The 21,517-nt window shown below is 34.5% G+C and overlaps 1 protein-coding gene across 1 annotated transcript in view; it reads right to left on the bottom strand.

Moving 5' to 3' along the window:
• The window catches only part of POF1B (POF1B actin binding protein), an 87,731-nt gene that overhangs the window by 15,271 nt on the left and 50,943 nt on the right, over positions 1-21,517 (bottom strand). Inside the window, exons 7-15 of the mRNA XM_081223204.1 lie at positions 19,018-19,148; positions 14,050-14,077; positions 12,798-12,872; positions 6,796-6,888; positions 5,841-5,954; positions 4,656-4,808; positions 4,232-4,351; positions 2,429-2,557; positions 1,514-1,596 (exon numbers count right to left, since the gene is read on the bottom strand). Coding sequence (XP_081079330.1) covers positions 1,514-1,596; positions 2,429-2,557; positions 4,232-4,351; positions 4,656-4,808; positions 5,841-5,954; positions 6,796-6,888; positions 12,798-12,872; positions 14,050-14,077; positions 19,018-19,148 — 926 coding nt within the window. The remainder of the gene's footprint in view (positions 1-1,513; positions 1,597-2,428; positions 2,558-4,231; positions 4,352-4,655; positions 4,809-5,840; positions 5,955-6,795; positions 6,889-12,797; positions 12,873-14,049; positions 14,078-19,017; positions 19,149-21,517) is intronic.

Genomic DNA, 21,517 nt, shown 5'->3' with positions numbered 1-21,517 from the left:
TGGGACAACTGGATATCCCCATGCACAAGAATGAACTTGGATACCTAATTAACAACATATAAAAAATTAACTCAAATGGATCCTAAATCTAAATGTAATAGATACAAATATAAAACTCTTTAGAAGACAATGTGGGTGTAAATATTAAAGACCTTGTATTAGTCAATGGTTTCTTACATATGATACCAAAATCACAAGTAAAGAAAAAATAGATGTATTGGACTTTCTCAAAATTAAAAACTTGTGCTGCAAATGATACAATCAAGATAGTGAAAAGACAATCCATGGAATGGAAGAAAATGTTTGCAAATCATATCTCTGATAAGGAACTTGTATCCAGAATATATAAATATCTCTTGCAATTCAACAATAAAATAGCAAATAATACAATTTATAAATGAAGAAAGACTTTAGTCATTTCTTCAAGAAGATATAGAAATGGCCAATAAGCACATGAAAAAATACTATGCAACACTAATTATTGGAGAACTACAAATCAAGAGTGCAATGAAATAACACTTCCCACCCCTTAGAATGGCTACAATCCAACAGATGGACAATAACAAATGTTTGGGAGGATGGAGAGAAATTGGAATCCTCTTACATCACTGGTGGGAATGTAAAATGGTGCAGCTGTTTTGGAAAAGTTTAGCAGTTCTTCAAAAAGTTAAACAGAGTTACCATGTGCTCAGCAATTCTACTCTTCTTTATATACTCAAAGAAATGAACACATATGTCCACACAGATTTGTACCCAGATATTTACAGTAGCATTTTTCAAAATTGAAAAATGTCCATCAGTTGATGAATGGATAAATAAAAGGTTATACATCCATAACTGGACTATTATTTAGTAACAAAAATCAATGAAATATTGACACATGCTAAAACATGGATGAATCTTGAAAACATGCAAAGTGAAAGAATTCAGTCACTAAAGACCACATTTTGATTATTCCTTTTATATGAAATATCCAAAATAGACTTTTGCTGAAACTATTCATAAAGAGTCACTTTCTATTTGGTTTTGCTAAATTGTTGAGATGTAAGCTATGGTCGTACTGCTAACATGAGGAGAGACCCTGCCTAAGAATGACATCTATGCAGGAAAGAGCAGAGCCAAAAGATAGACAGATTTCTGAAGACATATTTTGATCACACAAATCCATCTGGACACCAAGCAATCCCAATTATATGAATTAACTAAATCCCAGTTTAAGTTGGGTTTCTGGCATATGCAACTGAAAGAGTCCTGACTAATATGGTTGGTTAAACAATTATTTGCTTTTCACTTTCATTGTATTTACTCTATTGTAAATACAGTAAAAGTGTGCTCTTGAATTTTATTGACCATAATAGCTATGTCTTTTTGTGAACATTCATTCTTCAGTAGAATTATTGGCCAGCAGAAAACACCAAACTCTGTCTAGGGGCATATATATCAGTTAAACATGCGATGATTTGGATTATATCATAACCAAAGTCATATCCAAATTTCATTAAAAATACATTACTTTCTAGTGGTAACTGTTGTCCTTCCATCACTGGAGGGTTGGTTATGAGATGAATATATTTCTTGTCTCAACTTCCAGAGTTCCTTACAAATAAAAGACAATATAATCATTTGAAAACCATAGAAACATGAGGTAAGAGGTATGTTTGATCATTTAACAAGGTTACTAAGAATAATTACTTTTTCCCCTTCCTTTTTAGCCTTGAGGTAAGAATGTTCCAATCCCACTTGTTGAATTCCATATAGTCTTGCTTAATGGTACCTAATCAGTTACATTATAAGTCTCTGCAGGAATCCACTAACTGGTTCTATACTTAAGGGATAACATAAGATAGAATGGGCATGATTCTCAAGATGAAGATGTGAAAATTTTTGTTCCAAAAAGATTTAGATGTGTAGCTATAGCAGAAATGTATGAAATTTCAATATGGAAGTAGATATTGTTTCCTAACAGAAAATCTATCACTGAACATTACTACAAGTACCATTTGCTCAATAACAGCAATACAACATTAGCCACCATTTGCGTAGTTTCTTCCTTCACTACCTATTTTATGACAGATCTTGGGCTACATGCTACAGACATAGAAAGGAATATAACACAGTCCCTTGCTGAAGCAGCTCACAGCCCTATTGGGAGTTTGACTGCTAATGAGGTAGAAAATCAGTGTTTTAAAATTATTAAAGGCATAATAGCACATATTTTTTGCTTCAATTCTAGCTTTCATTTGAATTATTTCTCCTGAAATGTGAGTGTTCTACTTCTCGTAGGCACTCACATTCTACTTTATGAATAAAGTAAGTCTTGGAAACATGTATAGAAACATGTATAGTTTGTGGGAAGTATTTATCCTACAGGGCTGAGTTGTATGGTTTGTCTCCTTGTTGTTGTATGGTTTGACCCCTTCTCTGTTACCTCCGATTGACGCTTTATAAGGGAATCCTTCTCTTCCAGCAAGCTTGTCAGTTCATGAATCTTGAATTGGAAGTCACTGCAACTTCCTTCTCTTCTTGAAACATCTTTTTGGCACTGATTTAATTGAGTCTAAGGATTTAAAAAGAACTAAGAATTATTATAATTCTCATTTAACAAAATGGGTAACTGAGTTCCAGAGAGGTTAAGTGACATAAAGTCATACAGCTAGTTATGAAATGAAGACCAAAATACCAATAGTTATAAACATTTAAAGAGCTTTATGAATGTAATATGTGAACTGAAATGCCAATTAGGAATTTCTCATTTTTTTTAAGATTTATTGTTTATGTTTTATTTTTTTTTATTTTTGGGTGTGTCGGATCTTAGTTGCAGTACATGGGATCTTCATTGAGGCTTCTATCTAATTGTGGCATGTGGGTTTTCTCTTCCCTAGTTGTGGCACGCAGGTTCCAGAGCACATGGACCCTGTAGTTTGTGACAACGTGGGCTCTCTAGTTGAGGTGCACGAGCTCAGTAGTTGTGGCACGTGGGCTCTAGTTGCCCCATGGTATGTGGGATCTTAGTTCCCTGACCAGGGATCTAACCCGAGTCCCCTGCATTGTAAGGTGGATTCTTTATCACTGGACCACCAGGGAAGTCCAAGAAATTTCTCATTTTTAAAAGGTGACTTTACTATTTAGGCTTAGGCATTACTTAAGTAAAAGTCCTAGGCAACAAGAATGAAAATAATGCTAAGAAAACAGGTACTTTATATTTCTTCAAATACTAATTAAGGAAAACTCAATAACAAGTATTATATCATAATTTGCAGTTCACAACATATTCCTCCTGCATGACTCATCTCAGTCCTCATAGCAGTCCTCTGAGATAAGTATTATTATAATCTTTATTTACAAAACAAGTAAGTGAGATCCAGAGACACAAAGGCACAGCAGCTAGTAAGAAACATAGCTGCAACTCCATGACAAGTATTCTGACTGCAAATCCTGTCCATTTCCCTTTTTACTGCATTATGTGTACACAGATGGCTGTTTAGGTTAAAGTGTTATTAGTAACGTTCAGATGGAAAAGAAAACAGTGGAGGACATCTGCAAGAAAAATCAGCAGAGTTTTGAACAAATTCTATTTTGTTTCATTTTGAATTTTTGTAAAGACTGTACATTATATTTGGAGAGAAAACACTGTGGTCAGTATTTCTATTAAAATATTTGAATTTATATAACTACAATTAGGAATCAGTAAATTAAGGGTTAGTCAATTTGACCTAGAATGACAAAATAAGGCAATGTATATTTATTCTCACAAATATCACCTTAATTTTGATGCCAATTACAGGTATATAATTCAACAGTTTTTATCCATGTACTTGACAAAACTCTTGCTAGCTATCATCCTTCAAAATCAGGTGAGGATATTTATGAAGTCAAATGTGGCTTCACTGGATAAACTTGAAAGTTGCTTGGCTGCATAGAGCAGGCTTTAGGCAAGATCATAAAGTGTTCCCCTGTCACCAAAAGTAAATAAATAAATAAAAAGAAACTAAAAATCAACAACCCTGAACTTAAGGTCTTCTTTTGCTTTCCTAGAAAAGATGAAGCTAAATTACAAGACAATTTAACAATATTCCCTACATAGTGATATGTATTTAAAGAAATGGTCTATGGTATACTCCTAAAACTCTACCTTTGGTTGATTTTTCTTTGTAGCATTAAACTTGAGACTATCATCTTATTAGAAAGTTTGTTCTGAACAGTGTATTTATGCAGTGTAGGATCTACATACCCTTAGTTTGCAGATCTCTCTATCTTTCTCCATTCTTAAGTTTTTTACCATCTCCATGTAATGGTTGCCAATCTCATCCATTTTAGCCTGCAGCATCGGGCCTGTGCAAGTCTCCAAAACCTACACAAGACAAAATAAATTTCTGTAGTTAAACTGTTATGAAGGAAATACATATTAAATTACAAGACATTAATAGATGAAAACCACTTGATTAAACAAGACATTGAAATAATGAGAGTGAGTTTTAGGAACTGCATTATACAGCTCAAATGGCAGTGAGTTAAGACCTAACTGCATGTGAGATCATCAGAAAGCAGTCTACATATTTTCTCGAGATGAATTGGATATATATATATATAGCCAATGCTAGGATTACAACCATATAACTAAAGCATAACATACATTTAAAACAAAATTTGAATACCTGCACTCTAAGATTTTTATTATCTTGCTCTAAATTACGCTTACAGTATTCCAGTTCTTTTAGTTTATATTCTATGTCTGATAGTGTATGCCGAAGAGAAAGATTGTTTTCTTCCAATGCTTGGCATTTTGAGGTTGAGTCTTGAAGTCCTTTCTGTAAAGAAGACACAGTAAATAAAACAAATGGATTCTACTTTTTGGGAGAGAGTGCTTTTAGTTGATTAATTCAATGAAACAAAGCAAATATTGATATTTTTCCATGCCCAGTTTTCCAATATATTTAAACTTAAAAGGTAAGTTAAGGGCTTCCCTAGTGGCACAGTGGTTGAGAGTCCGCCTGCCGATGCAGGGGACACGGGTTCGTGCCCCAGTCCAGGAAGATCCCACATGCCACAGAGCAGCTGGGCCTGTGAGCCATGGCCGCTGAGCCTGCACGTCCGGAGCCTGTGCTCCGCAACAGGAGAGGCCACAACAGTGAGAGGCCCGCGTACCGCAAAAAAAAAAAAAAAAAAAAAAAAGGTAAGTTAAATCATCTATGAAAGACATTACCCTCACTTGCCTATCTTGAGTGAGAAGGAATCAAGATTAGATGAATTTTCAATGTACCAATCTAGCAATCTGACTCTTGCTGCTTTTTGACAATACCATAACCTGCCTTCTAGTAGGCACCAAAATGACAATATGCCTAATTATGTGACAAATGAAAACTCAACTAAAATTTGGGACTGTCATGGGAGTGAATTTTAGGAATGGACTGGCCTCAGAGACTCATTATGATTTCCTAAGAATCCTCTCTGCTCAGGTATCTAGAGAAATCTTCTAGAGTTCATTCATTCAGTAATTCATTGCACAAACATGTGTTAAGATCTACAAAAACTTTTTTATTGACACATTAGTAGATTAAATGAATGAGTGAACTTAGATTTTCAATATTTATACAATTTTTGTCACCCAACAAAACAGATAATTGTGGATAGTATATACTTTATATCTAAAATACTTAGTGTTATCTATTTTTCTGGGAGGGCTTCAGTAATTGGAAATACCTAAAGCAACTCAATTCCCATATGAACAAATTGTTCCATCATATTTTAATTGTCTGGATTATATCTCATACCTCCAATGTGCTAGTAATTGTGCATATGAAAAACTATCAGATTTATTATCAAAGAAAATGTCAACTTACCTGCTGCTGGTGATTATTTGCTCTCGTTGATGCTAAGAGTTCTTCATACTCTTTTATTTGAGTTTCTTTGAATGCCAAGTCTTTCTCAAGTCTTATCTTGTCATTTTCCAGTGACTAGAAGCAAAATTACTTATGACTCAGAATTACAGAATCCTGTCAGCAGTTATGTAATACAAAGACCTGTTTACTTTGGAAGGTTTAAATAAGCACTTGTTTCATTTGTAGTTGTTTAATAAAACAGAATTCTTAAAAGTTAATCAAACTATGGGATACAAAGGATTGAAAATTTAAAAACCCACATCAATGGACATTTTGATGAATTGACTAATTATAAGTACAATGAAGCAGAACCTTTTGAACTATTTTAATGTTTTTCTTCAAACTACAAAGACTCTTGTTAATCCCAGCAGGTGGTGAATTTTCAAATTAAGAGTCTAAATGTGTTCATCAGAAACCAGAAACAAGAAAACCCACTCCAAAGTCCTCAAGGAGTTATTCATTGTATGGAAAGTATTCTGAACGTATCTAGCTGATGTCATGAAGAACACCAATTAAAATAGAAAATAGAAAATGTTAAGTTCTTGGAGAAAGAAGTTTTCAAGTATTCAAAGAAATTCAAAGTATTATTTATTATTATAGAAAAGGGGAAATTATGAATCAGATTCAGATTATTGTAATTTTACAAATTACTCCCCAGCTTTAAGAATTAAATTACCTTAGCAGTAAACTAAGTAATAAGTGTGCACCCAACTTTCTTTCATTTTCATATTGGCTAACTCTTTACCCCTCTCTCCCAACCCCAATTAACTGTTTCAGGAAAATAACTATATCTGGGTGAGCACAACGTTGTTGTGTTGTATTAAATTTTAAAAAGGTATACTGAATGCTTTGATTTCTATGTTATGAAGCTAGGAACTAGAAAAGATTTGGAAAGAAAAATCAAAATAAATGTTACTGTCAAGTCATTCTGAAGATGTCCAAGCTCCTCCCGTATGTTGCTGAATGTGGACAGCACTAGCCGGAGTGATTTATCAGACATATCCCTCATCTGGAGGAAGAGAATGATTGATGGTGCATTTTTACTAGCATTTAAAAATAGGCAATATAAGTAATAATAATCTTATTTTTCTATTCCTACAAGCAAACTTATTAACAGTGTCATTTTTGATATGGCAATATTATAATAGTGATGCAGGGCATTTGGTCAATAACATGCATTAGTAATCCAAGCAATATCCCTGAAGAGATCATAGCTATGCTATCAAAAGAAGGGTTTCTTATTTTTTCCATGATAAAGTATCGTCTTTCTCACAATAGAATGTATCAGCAAATTCTCAAATTTACTTTTCTTCTCTATTTAAAGATTAGAAAAGATGAGACAGTCAACCTTCAAGCAATAAATTGCATCTCCCTAAGTGTGTTGCCAAATGCATGGATTTTGCCTGAGTTGAGAAGAATCTAATAAAAATTAAGTTTAACCTTGAAGTATAGAAATATCTCAAATTTTAAAGAGGGAGAAAAACCCTTTAACTAGATTAAACTCATTTCATCACAGAAAAGTGGTTTTAAAAACAGACAACTTCTGTTTCTGAAAAGATGGAGCAGAAATACTTTTCTCTATTTTTCCTGCTAAGTCTAACCCAAAACCCTGCACTTTATGTATAAAATGAACATAAAAACACTCTGAAAGTTGAAGTCTGGTTGAAAACATTGGGAGCTAAGGAATAATACAGAAGTGATTTCCTGGGTTTTCTTCTTGCTTCATATATGAGTGGCATTGGGCAAACCAGTAACACAGAAACACCAGTGGGTACAGACAAAAAAGTCCCTAGAAAAGCCTGCTCTCTCTACCCAAAGTACCATGAAAAGGGCAGCCTAGAAAGGCAGATAGCATTTAGATAATAACCAGTCTACTCCAGCCAAACACCACAGAAAAATATCTGCAACTCTATTCTATGCCCACCCAAACCAACAAAAGCCAAGAAGGGAACATAGACTCTCTCTCTCAACCTCCCTGCTTGTGTGATGTCACAGAATTCTTAGTGAAGTGTCAAGACTTTCATCATTGCCCAACAGAAATGAGGCCACTCACCTTGCAGTGTCAGTAGAGGCCAACGAGGGAACAGTAACACAACACACCTCCCCATCCAAACCAGGATGTTTTCAGTGGGAGCCTAGTAGAGAGCCACACTTCCTACACCTGCCAAGGAAGAACAAAGAGCTACTCCCCCAACCTGTGTCTACAGAGGCAGAATGAGGAACCTGGACTTCCACCCCCACCTGGCAGTAATAGGTCATGCCCCTACTTCCCCTGTTGCTCAGTATCAAAGGAGGCCTGGTAAAACAGAAGATGTGAATAAGATGCAAAGTCAGAACACAGGACCCAAAACTCACAAGTTTCAATTTAAAAAAATAACTATTCTAAGAACCAGGAAGTCTCAACTTGATAAGAAAAACGGGTTAATACATGCCAACATCAAGATATCAGAAAAGTTAGAATTATCTGACAAGGATTTTAAAGCAGTCATTTTAAAAAGGTTTCAAAGTGACCTAAATGTCCATCAACAGAGGAATGGATAAAGAAGATGTGGCACATATATACAATGGAATATTACTCAGTCATAAAAAGGAACAAAATAGTGTCATTCGCAGAGACGTGGATGGATCTAGAAACAGTCTACAGAGTGAAGTAAGTCAGAAAGAGAAAAAACAAATATCACATAATATCACTTATATGTGGAATCTAGAAAAATGGTAGAGAAGAACTTATTTGCAAAGCAGAAATAGAGTCACAGATGTAGAGAACAAACTTATGGTTACCAAGAGGGGAAGGGAGGGGTGTGATGAACTGAGAGATTGGGACTGACATAAATACACTACTATGTGTAAAATATATAACAAATGAGAACCTACTGTGTAGCACAGGGAACTCTAATCAGTACTCTGTGGTGACCTAAATGGGAAGGAAATCTAAAAAGAAGGGATATATGTGTATGTAAGACTGATTCACTTTGTTGTACAGCAAGAAACTAACACAACATTGTAAAGCAATGATACTCTAATAAAAATTAATTAAAAAAACACAGCAAATTAGGGCTTCGCTGGTGGCTCAGTGGTTGAGAGTCCGCCTGCTGATGCAGGGGACACGGGTTTGTGCCCCGGTCTGGGAAGATCCCACGTGCTGTGGATCAGCTGGGCCCCTGAGCCATGGTCGCTGAGCCTGCACGTCCGGAGCCTGTGCTCCACAATGGGAGAGGCCACAACAGTGAGAGGCCCGAGCACCACAAACAAACAAACAAACAAACAAATAAAAACCCACACCAAATTAAAAAAAATTTCAACAAGAAGTTGCAAAGATTTAAAACAAATAAAAAATAGAAAATCTCAGCAACAAAGCAGAAAATCTCAGAAAACAAACAGAAGCTATAAAGAGTAACTAAATGAAAATTTTAGAACTGAAAACTCAATAACTAAAAAACAAAAACAAAAACCTCAGTGGATGGACTAAAAAGCAGAAAGGAAAGCATAGAGCAAATAATCAGTGAACTTGAAGACAGAACAATAGAAAATACTGAGTTCTGAACATCAGAGAGAAAATAGGTTGGAAGAAAATTGAACAGAGCCTCAGTGTCCAATGGGAGTATGACATATATCTAACATTCATGTCATCAGAATCCTAGAAGGAAAAAAGAAAGAGGGGGGAGCTGAAAAAGTATATGAAGAAATAATGGCTGAAAACTTCCCCAAATTAGCAAAAAAACATAGACAGATTTAAGAAGTTGAGCAAACCCTAAGCAGGATAGACCCAAAGAAATCCATGCCTGGACATATGAGGTAAACTTCTTAAAACTGAAGATAAATTTACAATCTTAAAAGCAGCAAGAGAAACCTTAACTATTGGGAATTGCAATTCAAATGACAGCTGATTTCTCATGAAAAATCATAGAAGCCAGAAGGAAGTGGCATACATTTTTAAAGTGATGAACGAAAAGAATTGTCAACTACAAATTCTGTATGTGATGAAAACAACCTTTAGGAATGAAGGGGAAATCACATTTTCAGAGGTAAAGAAAAATAATTTTTCACTAGCAGACCTACCCTTAAAAAAATGGCTGAAGGAAGTTCTCTGAAGAAAAAGAACATGATAAAAGAAGGAATTTGGAATATCAAGAAGGAAGAAGTAACACAGCAAGCAAAAATATAGGTAAATACAGTGGGCTTTCCTTCTGCTTTTGCATTTTCTAAATTATATTTGAAGATTGAAGCAATATATATAACACTGTCTGATGTGGCTCTCAATGCCTGTAGAGGAAATATTTTTAAAAAATTATAAATGTGGAGGTTAAAGAAAGATAAAAGAAGCAAAATTTTCTACAGTTCACTGAAACTGATAAAACGTTGACACCAATACACGGGGATAAGTTACGGGTATATAATGTAATACTTAGAGCAACCCCTAAAAAAGCTATACTACATGATACACTCAGAAGCAGTAGAGGTAAATCAAAAAGGAATTCTAAAACACATTCAAGTAATCCACATGAAAGCAAGACAAAGAAAACAGACAAACAGAAAACAGAACAAACAGAAAACACAATGGCAGATCTAGCCCTAACATATCAATAATTACAACTTGGTCTAAATACACCAGTTAAAAGACAGATTGACAGAGTGATAAGAAAAAACATGACCTCACTATGTGTTTTCTATAAGAAATTCATTTCAAAGATAATGAAAATTAAAATATACATAATGAAATTTAAAAGTTGGGAAAAAAGATATACCATGCAAACTTTAATCAAAAGAAAGGAGTGCTATTGATATTAGATAAAAATGACTTCAGAGCAAAGAAAATTACCAGGGACACAGAGGGACATTACATACTAAGAGTCAGTCCACCAAGAAGACATAGCAATCCTGAGTGTTTATGCACCAAACAGAGCTACAAAGTGTATCAAACAAAAACTGATAGAACTGAAAGGAGAAATAGACAAACCCACAGATATAACTGAAGACTTTTATACCCCTCTCTCGGCAACTGATAGTACTGCTTAGCAGAAAATGAGCAAGAATACATAATACAATAATTCAACAATACCATCAACCAAAGGATCTAATCAGCATTTATAGAATACTTCATCCAACAACAAATGCAGATTCCTTTCATATACCCATGGAACATATACCAAAGTAGACCATATCCTTGACTATAAAACTTAACCATTTCAAAAAAATTGATCTCATACGGAGTATATTTTCTGGCCACAGTGGAATCAAACTAGAAATGAATAACAGAAAGACAATAGGAAAATCTCTAAACACTTGGAAAGTAAACAATACACTTCTAAATAATCCACCAGTCAAAGCAGAAGTCTAAAGGGAGATAAAAAATATATAAAACTGAAAGAAAATGAAAATACATATCATAACTTGTGGGACACAACTAAAGCCATGCTGAGAGGATATTTATAGCACTAAATGCTTACATTAGAAAAGGTGTGAAATCAATAATCTAACTTTCTATATCAAGAAACTAGACAAAGAAGAGCAAAATAAACCAAAAGCAAGCAAATGAAGCAAATAATACAGAAGAGAAAAAAAATCAATGGAAGTGTAAACAGTAAAACAATAGAGATCAATAAAGCTAAAATATAGTTCTTTGAAAAAAGTCAATAAAATTGATAAACCTCCAACAAAACTGACAATAAAAAAAGAAAGAAGACACAAATCACTAGTGTCAGGCGTTAAATAGGGAAGAGTAATACAAACCCCACAGACATCAAAAGGATAATAAGGGAATACTGTGAATAATTATGCACATATAAATTTGACAGTTTAGTTGAAATTGACTACTTCCTTGAAAAACACAAGTTACCACAACTCACCCAATATGAAACAGATCATTTGACTACACCTGTAACTACTAAGGAATTGAATTTAGAATTATTTTAAACTCCTGAAAAATATATATCCTTGCCCAGATATTTTCACTGAAGGGTTATACCAAATGTTTAAAGAAGAGTTAACACCATGCCTATACGGTTTCTTCCAGAAAACAGAAAAGGAAGAGATATTTGACAATTTATTTCATGATGCTAGATTATCCTGACACCAAAATCAAAGCAAATACAAGAAAACTACAGACTAATATTTCTCAGGAACTTAGACGCAAACATTCTCAGAGTTTTTCGAGGAAATAGGCCTTGAATGCACTTTGGATGTACATCCTGCCACCAGAAATAATATCAAGGATGTATCCAAGATTCAGGTTCTGCAGAGCATATGTGTTCCCCATAACACTGTCTCTTTATAATACAGACTGTGTGCCACTAAAAATATTTCATTTAAGCTCCACAGATAAGATGTCAGGTCCACTATCTGGATGATCAACAAAGATTTGATACCAAATATCAAACTTAGAAATTTGCCTCACTAGACAAAACTAGATTATCTTTAGAATCCGTTCTTGCAAACACATGTACTCTTCATTTTAGCCTTATTTCTTTAGCACCTATCTTGATCTGTCTTGGTCTGTCTCTCCCTTCAGTGTAGGGGAATTTACTGCTGCAGTAGTCTCTAGCATTCCACAATTCAGGAAAATCAAGTCATTGGCCTTTCCATCTGCCAGGGGTAGGGTAGGGAGGTATAGAAAGTAGAATGGAGAAGAGGAGGGCAAATCCTATAAGTTAGAGTCAGGTTGTGCTACAGCAGTGAGGAGAGAATAAGGGCTTTCCACAGCCTGGAATATTTCTATAATGATTTCCTGAATGCTAGTCATTCAATACTAGTGTTTGATAGTCTGACCAAACTATAATGCAACCCTTGTTTAATCAAAATGCAATCAACTCTTGTGAAATAGGAAGTTTATTTGGGATTTTCTGTCCTTAATTAAAGGAAACATCCTAGGCTAGCGGTTTGTTAGTGTTGCCTTCACAGCCACTCTTGACCCCATCTCACCTGCAGAATATAGCGAATTTGCTGTTTTGTAAATTCTGACAATCCTTTAGGAATCAACGATTCAATGTCTTCTGACTGTAAGAAAAGAGAGGCTTATCCTTCAACAGATACATGTTAGTGTTTTAATCAGAGGGTCAGCAGACTTTTGTAGAGAGGGACATATTTTTATGGACAGAAGATTACTTCACTTTCTGGGTAATAGTTGCCACAAACTTTACTTCTGGCATTATCAGTTCTTACTTTTTAAAAAATTCATTATACTACATACACCATGGAAAGAACCCTGAATTCCAGGAAGTTTAGGGAGAAGTTTGGGGCAATCAATCAGATGTCCCATTTCTATTTTTTAAAAAGAGCAACTTAAAAACAAAAGGGTGGTCACTTAAATCCCATTACCACTTTATTTCCATGTATTTTTTAACAACTGGAAGTTTAGTTGGGTGGTAGATATGACACTTTAAAGGCTGATTTTTTAAATAATGAAAATTTGAGTAAATAAAATAAAATTAAAGGTTTACTTCGAATTTGCATAGAGCTGTGGTGACTTTTGAAAGATTATGATGTTGCCACAGCAACATTAAGAAGCTTCAACAAATTTTAAGTGAGAAGCTGAATTGAAGTCAATACTTCACAAAGACAATTTAGGGCTTACTGAATTATTGTAACAAATGAAGTATGTCAATACATTGGAAATAAAGATGAAAATTAACACAAAAGAAGCCATTGTGATTGTTACTTTGAAATCAGTTCTTTCTCTATTTGATGACTTATTCCATTAAAAGTAACTATTACGAAAATGTATATACATAATATTTAGAACTGATACTTGAAAATATTTACTTCAAGTTGCTGGCTATTTGGCATGGGACATACAAGTTTTCGAAATACATTAAAACTAAATTTGCTATGTAATTAGTTAACATAGATTTCAGTTTTGTAAAACAGAGAGTATGTAGTCAATGAACTTTTAAATGTTCCCATAAGCAAAGACAAGTTAAATCATAAGGTGACAGCTGATAAAACATTTTTTGGGTGAATGATTATTACTTTTACAATTATCACCTTTAAAGCCATTACAAAGATATAAATGGTTATATCATTTTAAAGGCAAATGGATCATTATTTCTTTCACTAAACTGTTTCCAGTCTAATAAAAATACCAAACTAAAAACAATATTATTAATGCAAGTATCTGCTTTGTTATCTGCTTTGTTATCAACTATATTTGATTTTCAACTCTTTTTGCACTTACCTCATCTATAGACTCAAAGTCCTGTTTGCTGCAAGAATGAAAAAAAAAAAAACAGACAACCTTAGGAAAATATATACATTGATCATATATAAATGTTAGTGTTCTAAATCTTTTATCTTACTTTTTGATATATAACATATCCAAATGAAATTTATAATCCTAATGAAAAATTTAAAGCTAACTAAAATGGGACTAGACAAAAATAAAGTTAATTTTCCTGGAATTAGCTAATCTATTAAAAATGAACAACATCCAAATAACAAACCTATATAATATGCAGAATTAGTACCATTCATTAACACCAGTTTATTTGTGACTAGAAGTAGAAGTCTTCAGTTTGGCAAGAAATACTATCTGAGTGAACAAATAACAATAAGTCATTTTCTATTTCCACCTCAGTTTTCTCCTTGCATTGCTCCCTTTCAGTGCTGATTCCAGCTTCTCCCTACAGTGTCTTTAAGTTATCCATACACTTTTAGTCAAAACCAAAACTTGCAAGACTGAGTAATCTACACTAATCATTCAATCTACACTACAGTATGTATAGCAGTGACAAAGCTTACAAGGATATTGGAATGTTTACATAGGGACATAGCCTTAAGCAACATGACCAAAATTCTAGTGGGATAGTAGAATTTCCAGCATCAAAATGAAGGTCTGGGGGCTTCCCTGGTAGTGCAGTGGTTGAGAATCTGCCTGCCAATGCAGGGGACACGGGTTCGAGCCCTGGTGTGGGAGGATACCACATGCCGCAGAGCAACTGGGCCCGTGAGCCACAATTACTGAGCCTGTGCATCTGGAGCTTGTGCTCCGCAACAAGAGAGGCCGCAATAGTGAGAGGCCCGCGCACGGCGATGAAGAGTGGCTCCCGCTTGCCACAACTAGAGAAAGCCCTCACACAGAAATGAAGACCCAACACAGCCATAAATAAATAAATTAATTAATTTTTAAAATAATGAAGATTTGTCCATGAGGGTTGGAAGGCCCTTTGTGAAGCCATGTTAGGTAGACAAATGCTGCAAGCGAATTGTTAGTGGTTATACCAGTCCGGCACTGGCTCCTTTGGGGAATGGTGAAAGCTGGGAAGGATACAGTTCTAGCGTTGCCAGTGGCAACAGATAGGGCTTTATTTTTGCCTACTTGTTCTCTCTGCACTTCGTGGAAAAATTGGGCCCAAAATACATACGGTGAACATACTTTTCAAACAAACAAACAAAAAACTGTACACATGTTCTGACAGCAAGACAAAGTATTTTAAAGTAAGACTATCTTAGGAAATCATAGATATATGACTGCCATATCGTCAGGTACAACAGAAAAGTATTTTAGAGATATAAGCTAGTATGTTAGCTCCTACCTTTACCTTCTAAGTAAGTGCTTATGAGTAATATATTGCTTACAGAGATAAGTGGTTCACTCACTGTGCAAAACCTCTTGCATGCATTTATAAAAATACACAAGCTAATGTGGAGAATGAGAACTGAAGATTTCATTTCCTGAGGCATGACTGCATATGTGCAATTGTCTGTATGTATGTATGTGGTATTTCCTGGGTTGCCCAAAATAGAAATTTTGGGGAGGCCTTAGCGAAAAATAAATGAAGTATCTTCTACTTTTTTAGTGTGTTACTGAAGTAACTGCATGCATATATTGGAAGCTAAAATAAGTTAAAATATGACTCACAATGCAGTTATAGTAGTCTTGCATTACTGTTAACTGGAATTATTATCACAGTATTAATAGACCTTTTATGTTTAAAATCCCAATTCTAATGCCAACCTAGTACACATGTCCCTAGCCACTTACTTCTTTCTACAAATAAGAAAACAAGACAAAGAAACAAACAAGGACCAATCAACAGCACTTAATACTGGAATTTACAAATGTAACCAAAATGGTTTCATAAGACAACCTTTCTTAATTCTGACCCTCCAGTCTACTCATTGCTGAATTGCAATTTAGAAAGAGAAGAAAAGTGGAGACAAAGGGGTGGGAGGGAGAGAGAGAAAGAGTGGAAACAAAGAGAGCAGAGGCGGGAGGTGGAAAGGCCAGTGTGGATTACATCTCCATTCAGTACAAGGTGATGGTGGCTAGAATTACAGTGGGCAGAAAAAAAAAAAGAGAGGCACTCACTATGTCATCTCACCTCCGAGGAAGGAAGGAATGTAATAAGGAAAAAACAAAAGAAGAAATAAAGGAGGAGAGGAATGAAGAGAAAGAAACTGACAACCTTCTGACAAAGAAAAACTCTTAAGCACCAAAATTTTATGAGACCCTCTCCACTCTGGAGTGTTTACTAATGTGGAGACCCCAGCTTTCTATTTTCTCTTTAGTATTTTTAGCTACTCTAGAAATTAAACTCAAGGTTTTGCAGTGCTTAATTACACATTTAAGTCACCCATATACATTTATCAAAACCCTCATTGACAGGAAGTTATTTCAAAAACCCAGATTACATCTCTACCTGACTGATCATTATAAAACAATTTAACTTCCCTTGCTCAATTACTTTGTCTACTTCTAATTAGTATGAGACTAATACATTTGGAATATATTTAACTCTCATTCTATAAACCTTTATTGAGTAGCGACTTTGTCAAGGCCATGTGCTCTGAACTGGATTTGAGCAATCCAAACACAAATATTATCTTGTCCTGTACGTGACACAAACATAAGTGATCTAAGGCAAAATTTGAGCAATGTAAAATTGTTCTAAGTCCTCTAATCTTTTCAAATTTGATGCTTCAAAAATTGATTATTTCTTTAATGTGTCTGCAATATGTTAAATAATTTAGAGACACATATCTAGTATGAAAGGTTAAGTGATTTGCCTAAGGTAAAAAGGTTCTCCCATAGGTTCTAGTCTCAGATTTGCCACTTTTGTGGCCTTAGGTCAGTGGTTCTCATACTTTAGTACGTATCAGAATCCTCCAGAGGGCTTGCTGCTTGGCCTTACCCCAGAGTTTTTGATTCTACAGGTCTGTTTCCAAGTTCTCACATGATGCTCCTGCTGCTTGTAAGTACGTCTTAAATAAATCATTTATTGTTTATAACAAATCTATGAAATAAGTATTATTATAATCCCTATTTCACAGATGAAGAAACTGAGGTACAGAGAGGTTAAACAGTTTGTCTGATATTACACATCTAGTATGTAACAAAAGCTGGGACATGAACCCAGGGTATGAACCCTGCATCTACAATCAGGGTACTTAAGAATATATGTCTCTATATGCTCTTGATTTTACCATGTGATACTTTAACAGAAATATTCACAAGACATGATTAATGCACAGAAGAGGAACGTCTAGACAAAATAGTATCTAGAGAAGGCTTTGCAGAAAAGCTAAGTCATAGTTTATAGGTATAAGAGTACTCAAAAATGTTTGAATCCATCTCAAGCACTTAGTAGCTATGTGATCTTAATAACTTATTCTCTTTGGGTGTCCATTTGAAACTTTCTATGGTTACTGTGCAAATTAGATAATATTTAAAAAGCACTTAGCCGAGTGTCTGGCACAATATTGGACACTCAATACATAATAGTGTACTCAGAATGAGGGGAAATATTTTAAGGTAGTGACCTTATGCAAATGAATGAATGTGTGAAATAGTTGTTTGGATAAGGGGAGAGGATATTGATTAGTATAAAACACTGATGAAGGCCTAGCTGAAGATGGAAACCATGCGTTAATAATGACCCCAATTCAAATAAATGACTGTGCTTTTCTCTAACTGTGCTCAACTGCATGGATGTAGCATAAAGAAGGCATTCATTCATTCATTCAACAAATATTTATTAAGCACCACACTAAATCAGTCACCACACTAGGCACCAAGGAAACTAGGGTAAATGAAACAGCCCTCAGGGGGTAGTGTCTGAATTCTAGGGGTAGTGGACAGTGAGTATTGGATAGAGAAAAAAAAAGAAAACAATAGATAAAGCAGAGAGCTAGACTAATCCAAAGTTGGGATTTTGCTAAGTGGCAGAGACAATATGATAAAGAGGCAAAGCAGTTGAGGGTGATGGTAAGAGAATGGTTGCAATCATGAATAAGAAAGCAAGAAAAGTTGGAGAGGAGGGAGCTAATAAACAGAATTGTAATAAGCAGAGAGAAAAGAGAGAAGAGATTAAAGATCTCTGAGAAGTAGAAGAATCTAGTTGGTGAAGTCTCTACTGACTTTTCTTTATCCTCCAGATTCTTCTGAGTTTATGGAGCTTTCCTAAATTTTGCCTGACAGATGACCACATATATGATGTGACTATGTAGTAGAAGGCAACTTTTGGAGTATAGGTTATGAAATTCATTTCATGACATAATGTGTTCTTATCTACACATGAACAGTTGATAAATTGTTTATGTTTATATATTTAAATATGTATTATATATTATTATATAATATTATTGTATAATATACATATTTACATTAACTTATAAATAGATATTTGTATAATGTATATTTCATATATTATATGTAATATATAATATTAAAATGACAAACATTTATAATAATATATAACCCTAAATGCATATTAAACTCTGGTCTTCATATGTTGAGCACACATCAATGGAAGATAAACAGTAGTGTGTTGGCAATGGGATTGTACCTTATATCATCAGTGTAATATCTTAAAACAAGTCATAGTATGCCACACATTTTTTGAGCTCCTTGCCTAAGTGTTGCATTTTTCATCAAAGTACATTAGAAAAGAAGGTCCACATTATTCTTCACTGACCCCAAAATAGCTGGTAAGATATCTTCAATGATTTTCATTAAGTACATTAACTCTTAAAATGAGATATTTCCTCAGATCTGCTCATACAGTTGCCTGTTTCCCCATTAAAAGTACTCAAGTTTTTCTGTGAACCTAAAATTGCTCTAAAAAATAAAGTCTATTAAAAAATATCAGGGTATTGTAAAATGTTTGAAAGCTACAACACCAAGCAAATGATATATTTACAGTACCTTCCTCCAATTCTCTGCAAATGTTCTAATAAGCAGTGATATAGATTCGTATTTTTACGGCTTAGATCAGCAAGCAACTCTCCAAAATATTTGGGGTCCAATTTTTCAGGGCCATCATCCTGAATTATCACCTGAAGAAAATATCAATCACAATTATAAACAATATTAAGTTCACAGATATTTTGCTGTGAAATGAAAAAAGTGAAATAACCTATTAATACAAGTAACTCATCACAAAGTCATCACATAAATGAAGCCACTAAATTTTCTTTGTAGCTGATGTATACATTTTTCAATATGGGAGGAATTTAGAGGAAAAGCAACATTGTAATGACATTTTCAGTTTCATTTCACTCAAGTCTAAGTGATCTAATGAATGCAAAACTTGAATAATTTATGTAAAAATTCTTGAATATAGATGCTTAAGTGAAAAGTAAAACAAGTAAATCAAAATCTCTGAATTGCTCATTATCATCACATGGCTTATTCATCTGTTAGTGTCATTCCACTGATCCTCAGGTTATCTCATTGCTATAGCTAGCCAGGTAGATAACGCCTTCCTGCCTCACCTCTCTATATGTGTCCCTTCCAAAACCATTAACTTTCCCGAGTAGAAAAGGGCATTTCTTTAACCAAGGACATTCAAGTACTGAGCTCCCTGTTAGAATCTGCACACAAGTAATTTGATACACTTAGTATTTTGCCTATTTTTCTCTCTTAGCCAATTATAATGCCCTCAAAATGCTGTGAAAACCATGGAGTTATTTTTTCCTTCCAGTTTAATTTGACAGAGTAATTTTATAGTTTCAAATTATCTTAAAGTATTTATTTCTTTTTTTTATTTTTGCACAAATATTCTCCTGTCATTGCACTGTACACTAGTTTACATGTTGGGTATACAATTCTTTGCCCACATTAGTAATTTTTGCCATTACTAAAACTCTTGCTCTTGTGATTTCAATGTGGCACCCAAATAAAGAGTCACAGAGTCCAGGACGGGGAATGATTTGCATCAGCCTCGTGTCTGTGTTCATAGATAAAAAGAGGTGTTAAAAGTTACCAAAGGAAAAAAAAAGTTATTAAAGGGAGGTGATTTTATTTTGAGAAATGATAACAATAACTAATATTTATTTAGCTCTTACTATGTGCCAGCCATTGTGCTATGAACTTGACATAAAGATTAAATGAGGTAACGTTCTCTTGTAACCACTACACAATATTGCCTCCCAGAAGACCTCTTGTGTTTGTTTTCTCAGCAACTTAGGAATTACACTGCCCCTAACTGCATTGTTTTTGAGGTTAGCTGGGCTAGGAGTTGAAACAGTCAAGAGTTTGATTTTCTTATTGTGAAACTATGCAAAATGTGGCTGAAGTTCAGTTAATAAATTTTAATCAGTTAGAGAAAAGGTGAGAGCATTAAAATTGAAGAATGGGTTCTTTTGACCAAGCAGCCATCAAGGTAGAATAGTAAGAAGCAAAATTTCACTCCTTTGTGTATATATTCCTCCTTAGTTCTATACAGTCCACAAGTTACAGTAACATTTGAGTAACACAGTAAAAACCAAAACCCAGTTGGGTTCAAAAGTGTGGAGGGGAGAGGACAGACAGAAATCAGATTCTCTTCTGCTGTTAAGTCTTTGACAGGACTACACTCAACAATAAAATGAAATTTCCTAACCATAAACTATGATGTGCCAGTTAGCAATATTTTCATTACTCAACCACAGGTCGGTAGATTTTAGTTTTATTGGAACTGATTGTAGGTGTGATTTGGCATTTCTTTTAGAGTTGGCTCAAAATCATGTTCTTGTTGACTTGAAAAAGCCAAGATAGGGAGCCTCCCAAGGAAACATGAATGTTTTCAGTCAGAATAATGGTAGGTCTAATTGATGGAGGTTTTCTCTCTGTGACAATATTGAGTTGATAGGATACTTGAAATAAAATTACCTCACATCAGCATTTCTGCCTGATGAATGAGAGCTATCTTGAATGTCAATCTAAGATAATAGCTTAGCTTTCACATATAAACAGGGCAGGAATACAAACTGTGCTAAAGAATAGTTGTTCCCAGATACACAAAATGTGATATTTCTCAAAAAATTACAAAAATTAATAAAGATTCTTTAGCATGAATCCATCAAATACCTTTAATCAGATCACTATTTGACCTTAATAATGGCTAAGCAGTCCAACTCTTTGTGTCTGATTGCTAGTAAAAGCCTCTGATTAGAATTACTGCCACAAACCCAAGGCAAGCAACAATGTTTAAGTGTGAAACCAGAGGCAAATCAGCAGTCATTTTTCAGAAAATCTATAGAAAGGAAGTACCTTGTAAAGGAAAACCATGGGCTTCACCTCACTACTGCCTTGGAAGTTCTTGTCCTGTTTCCAGTCTGGAGTTTTATTTCTTATTTGTGGTCTATGAGATTCCAGGTGTGGAATTTCTTTTGCTAGTATCTACATTATATAAACTTTGATATTCAAAGATGATACTTTTGAC

This window comes from Mesoplodon bidens, assembly GCF_964165515.1.
Source record: "Mesoplodon bidens genome assembly, chromosome: X".
In the NCBI taxonomy this organism is placed as follows: domain Eukaryota; kingdom Metazoa; phylum Chordata; class Mammalia; order Artiodactyla; family Ziphiidae; genus Mesoplodon; species Mesoplodon bidens.
Note: the sequence above shows the minus strand (reverse complement) of the source record. Positions and strands in the feature narration are given on the sequence as shown.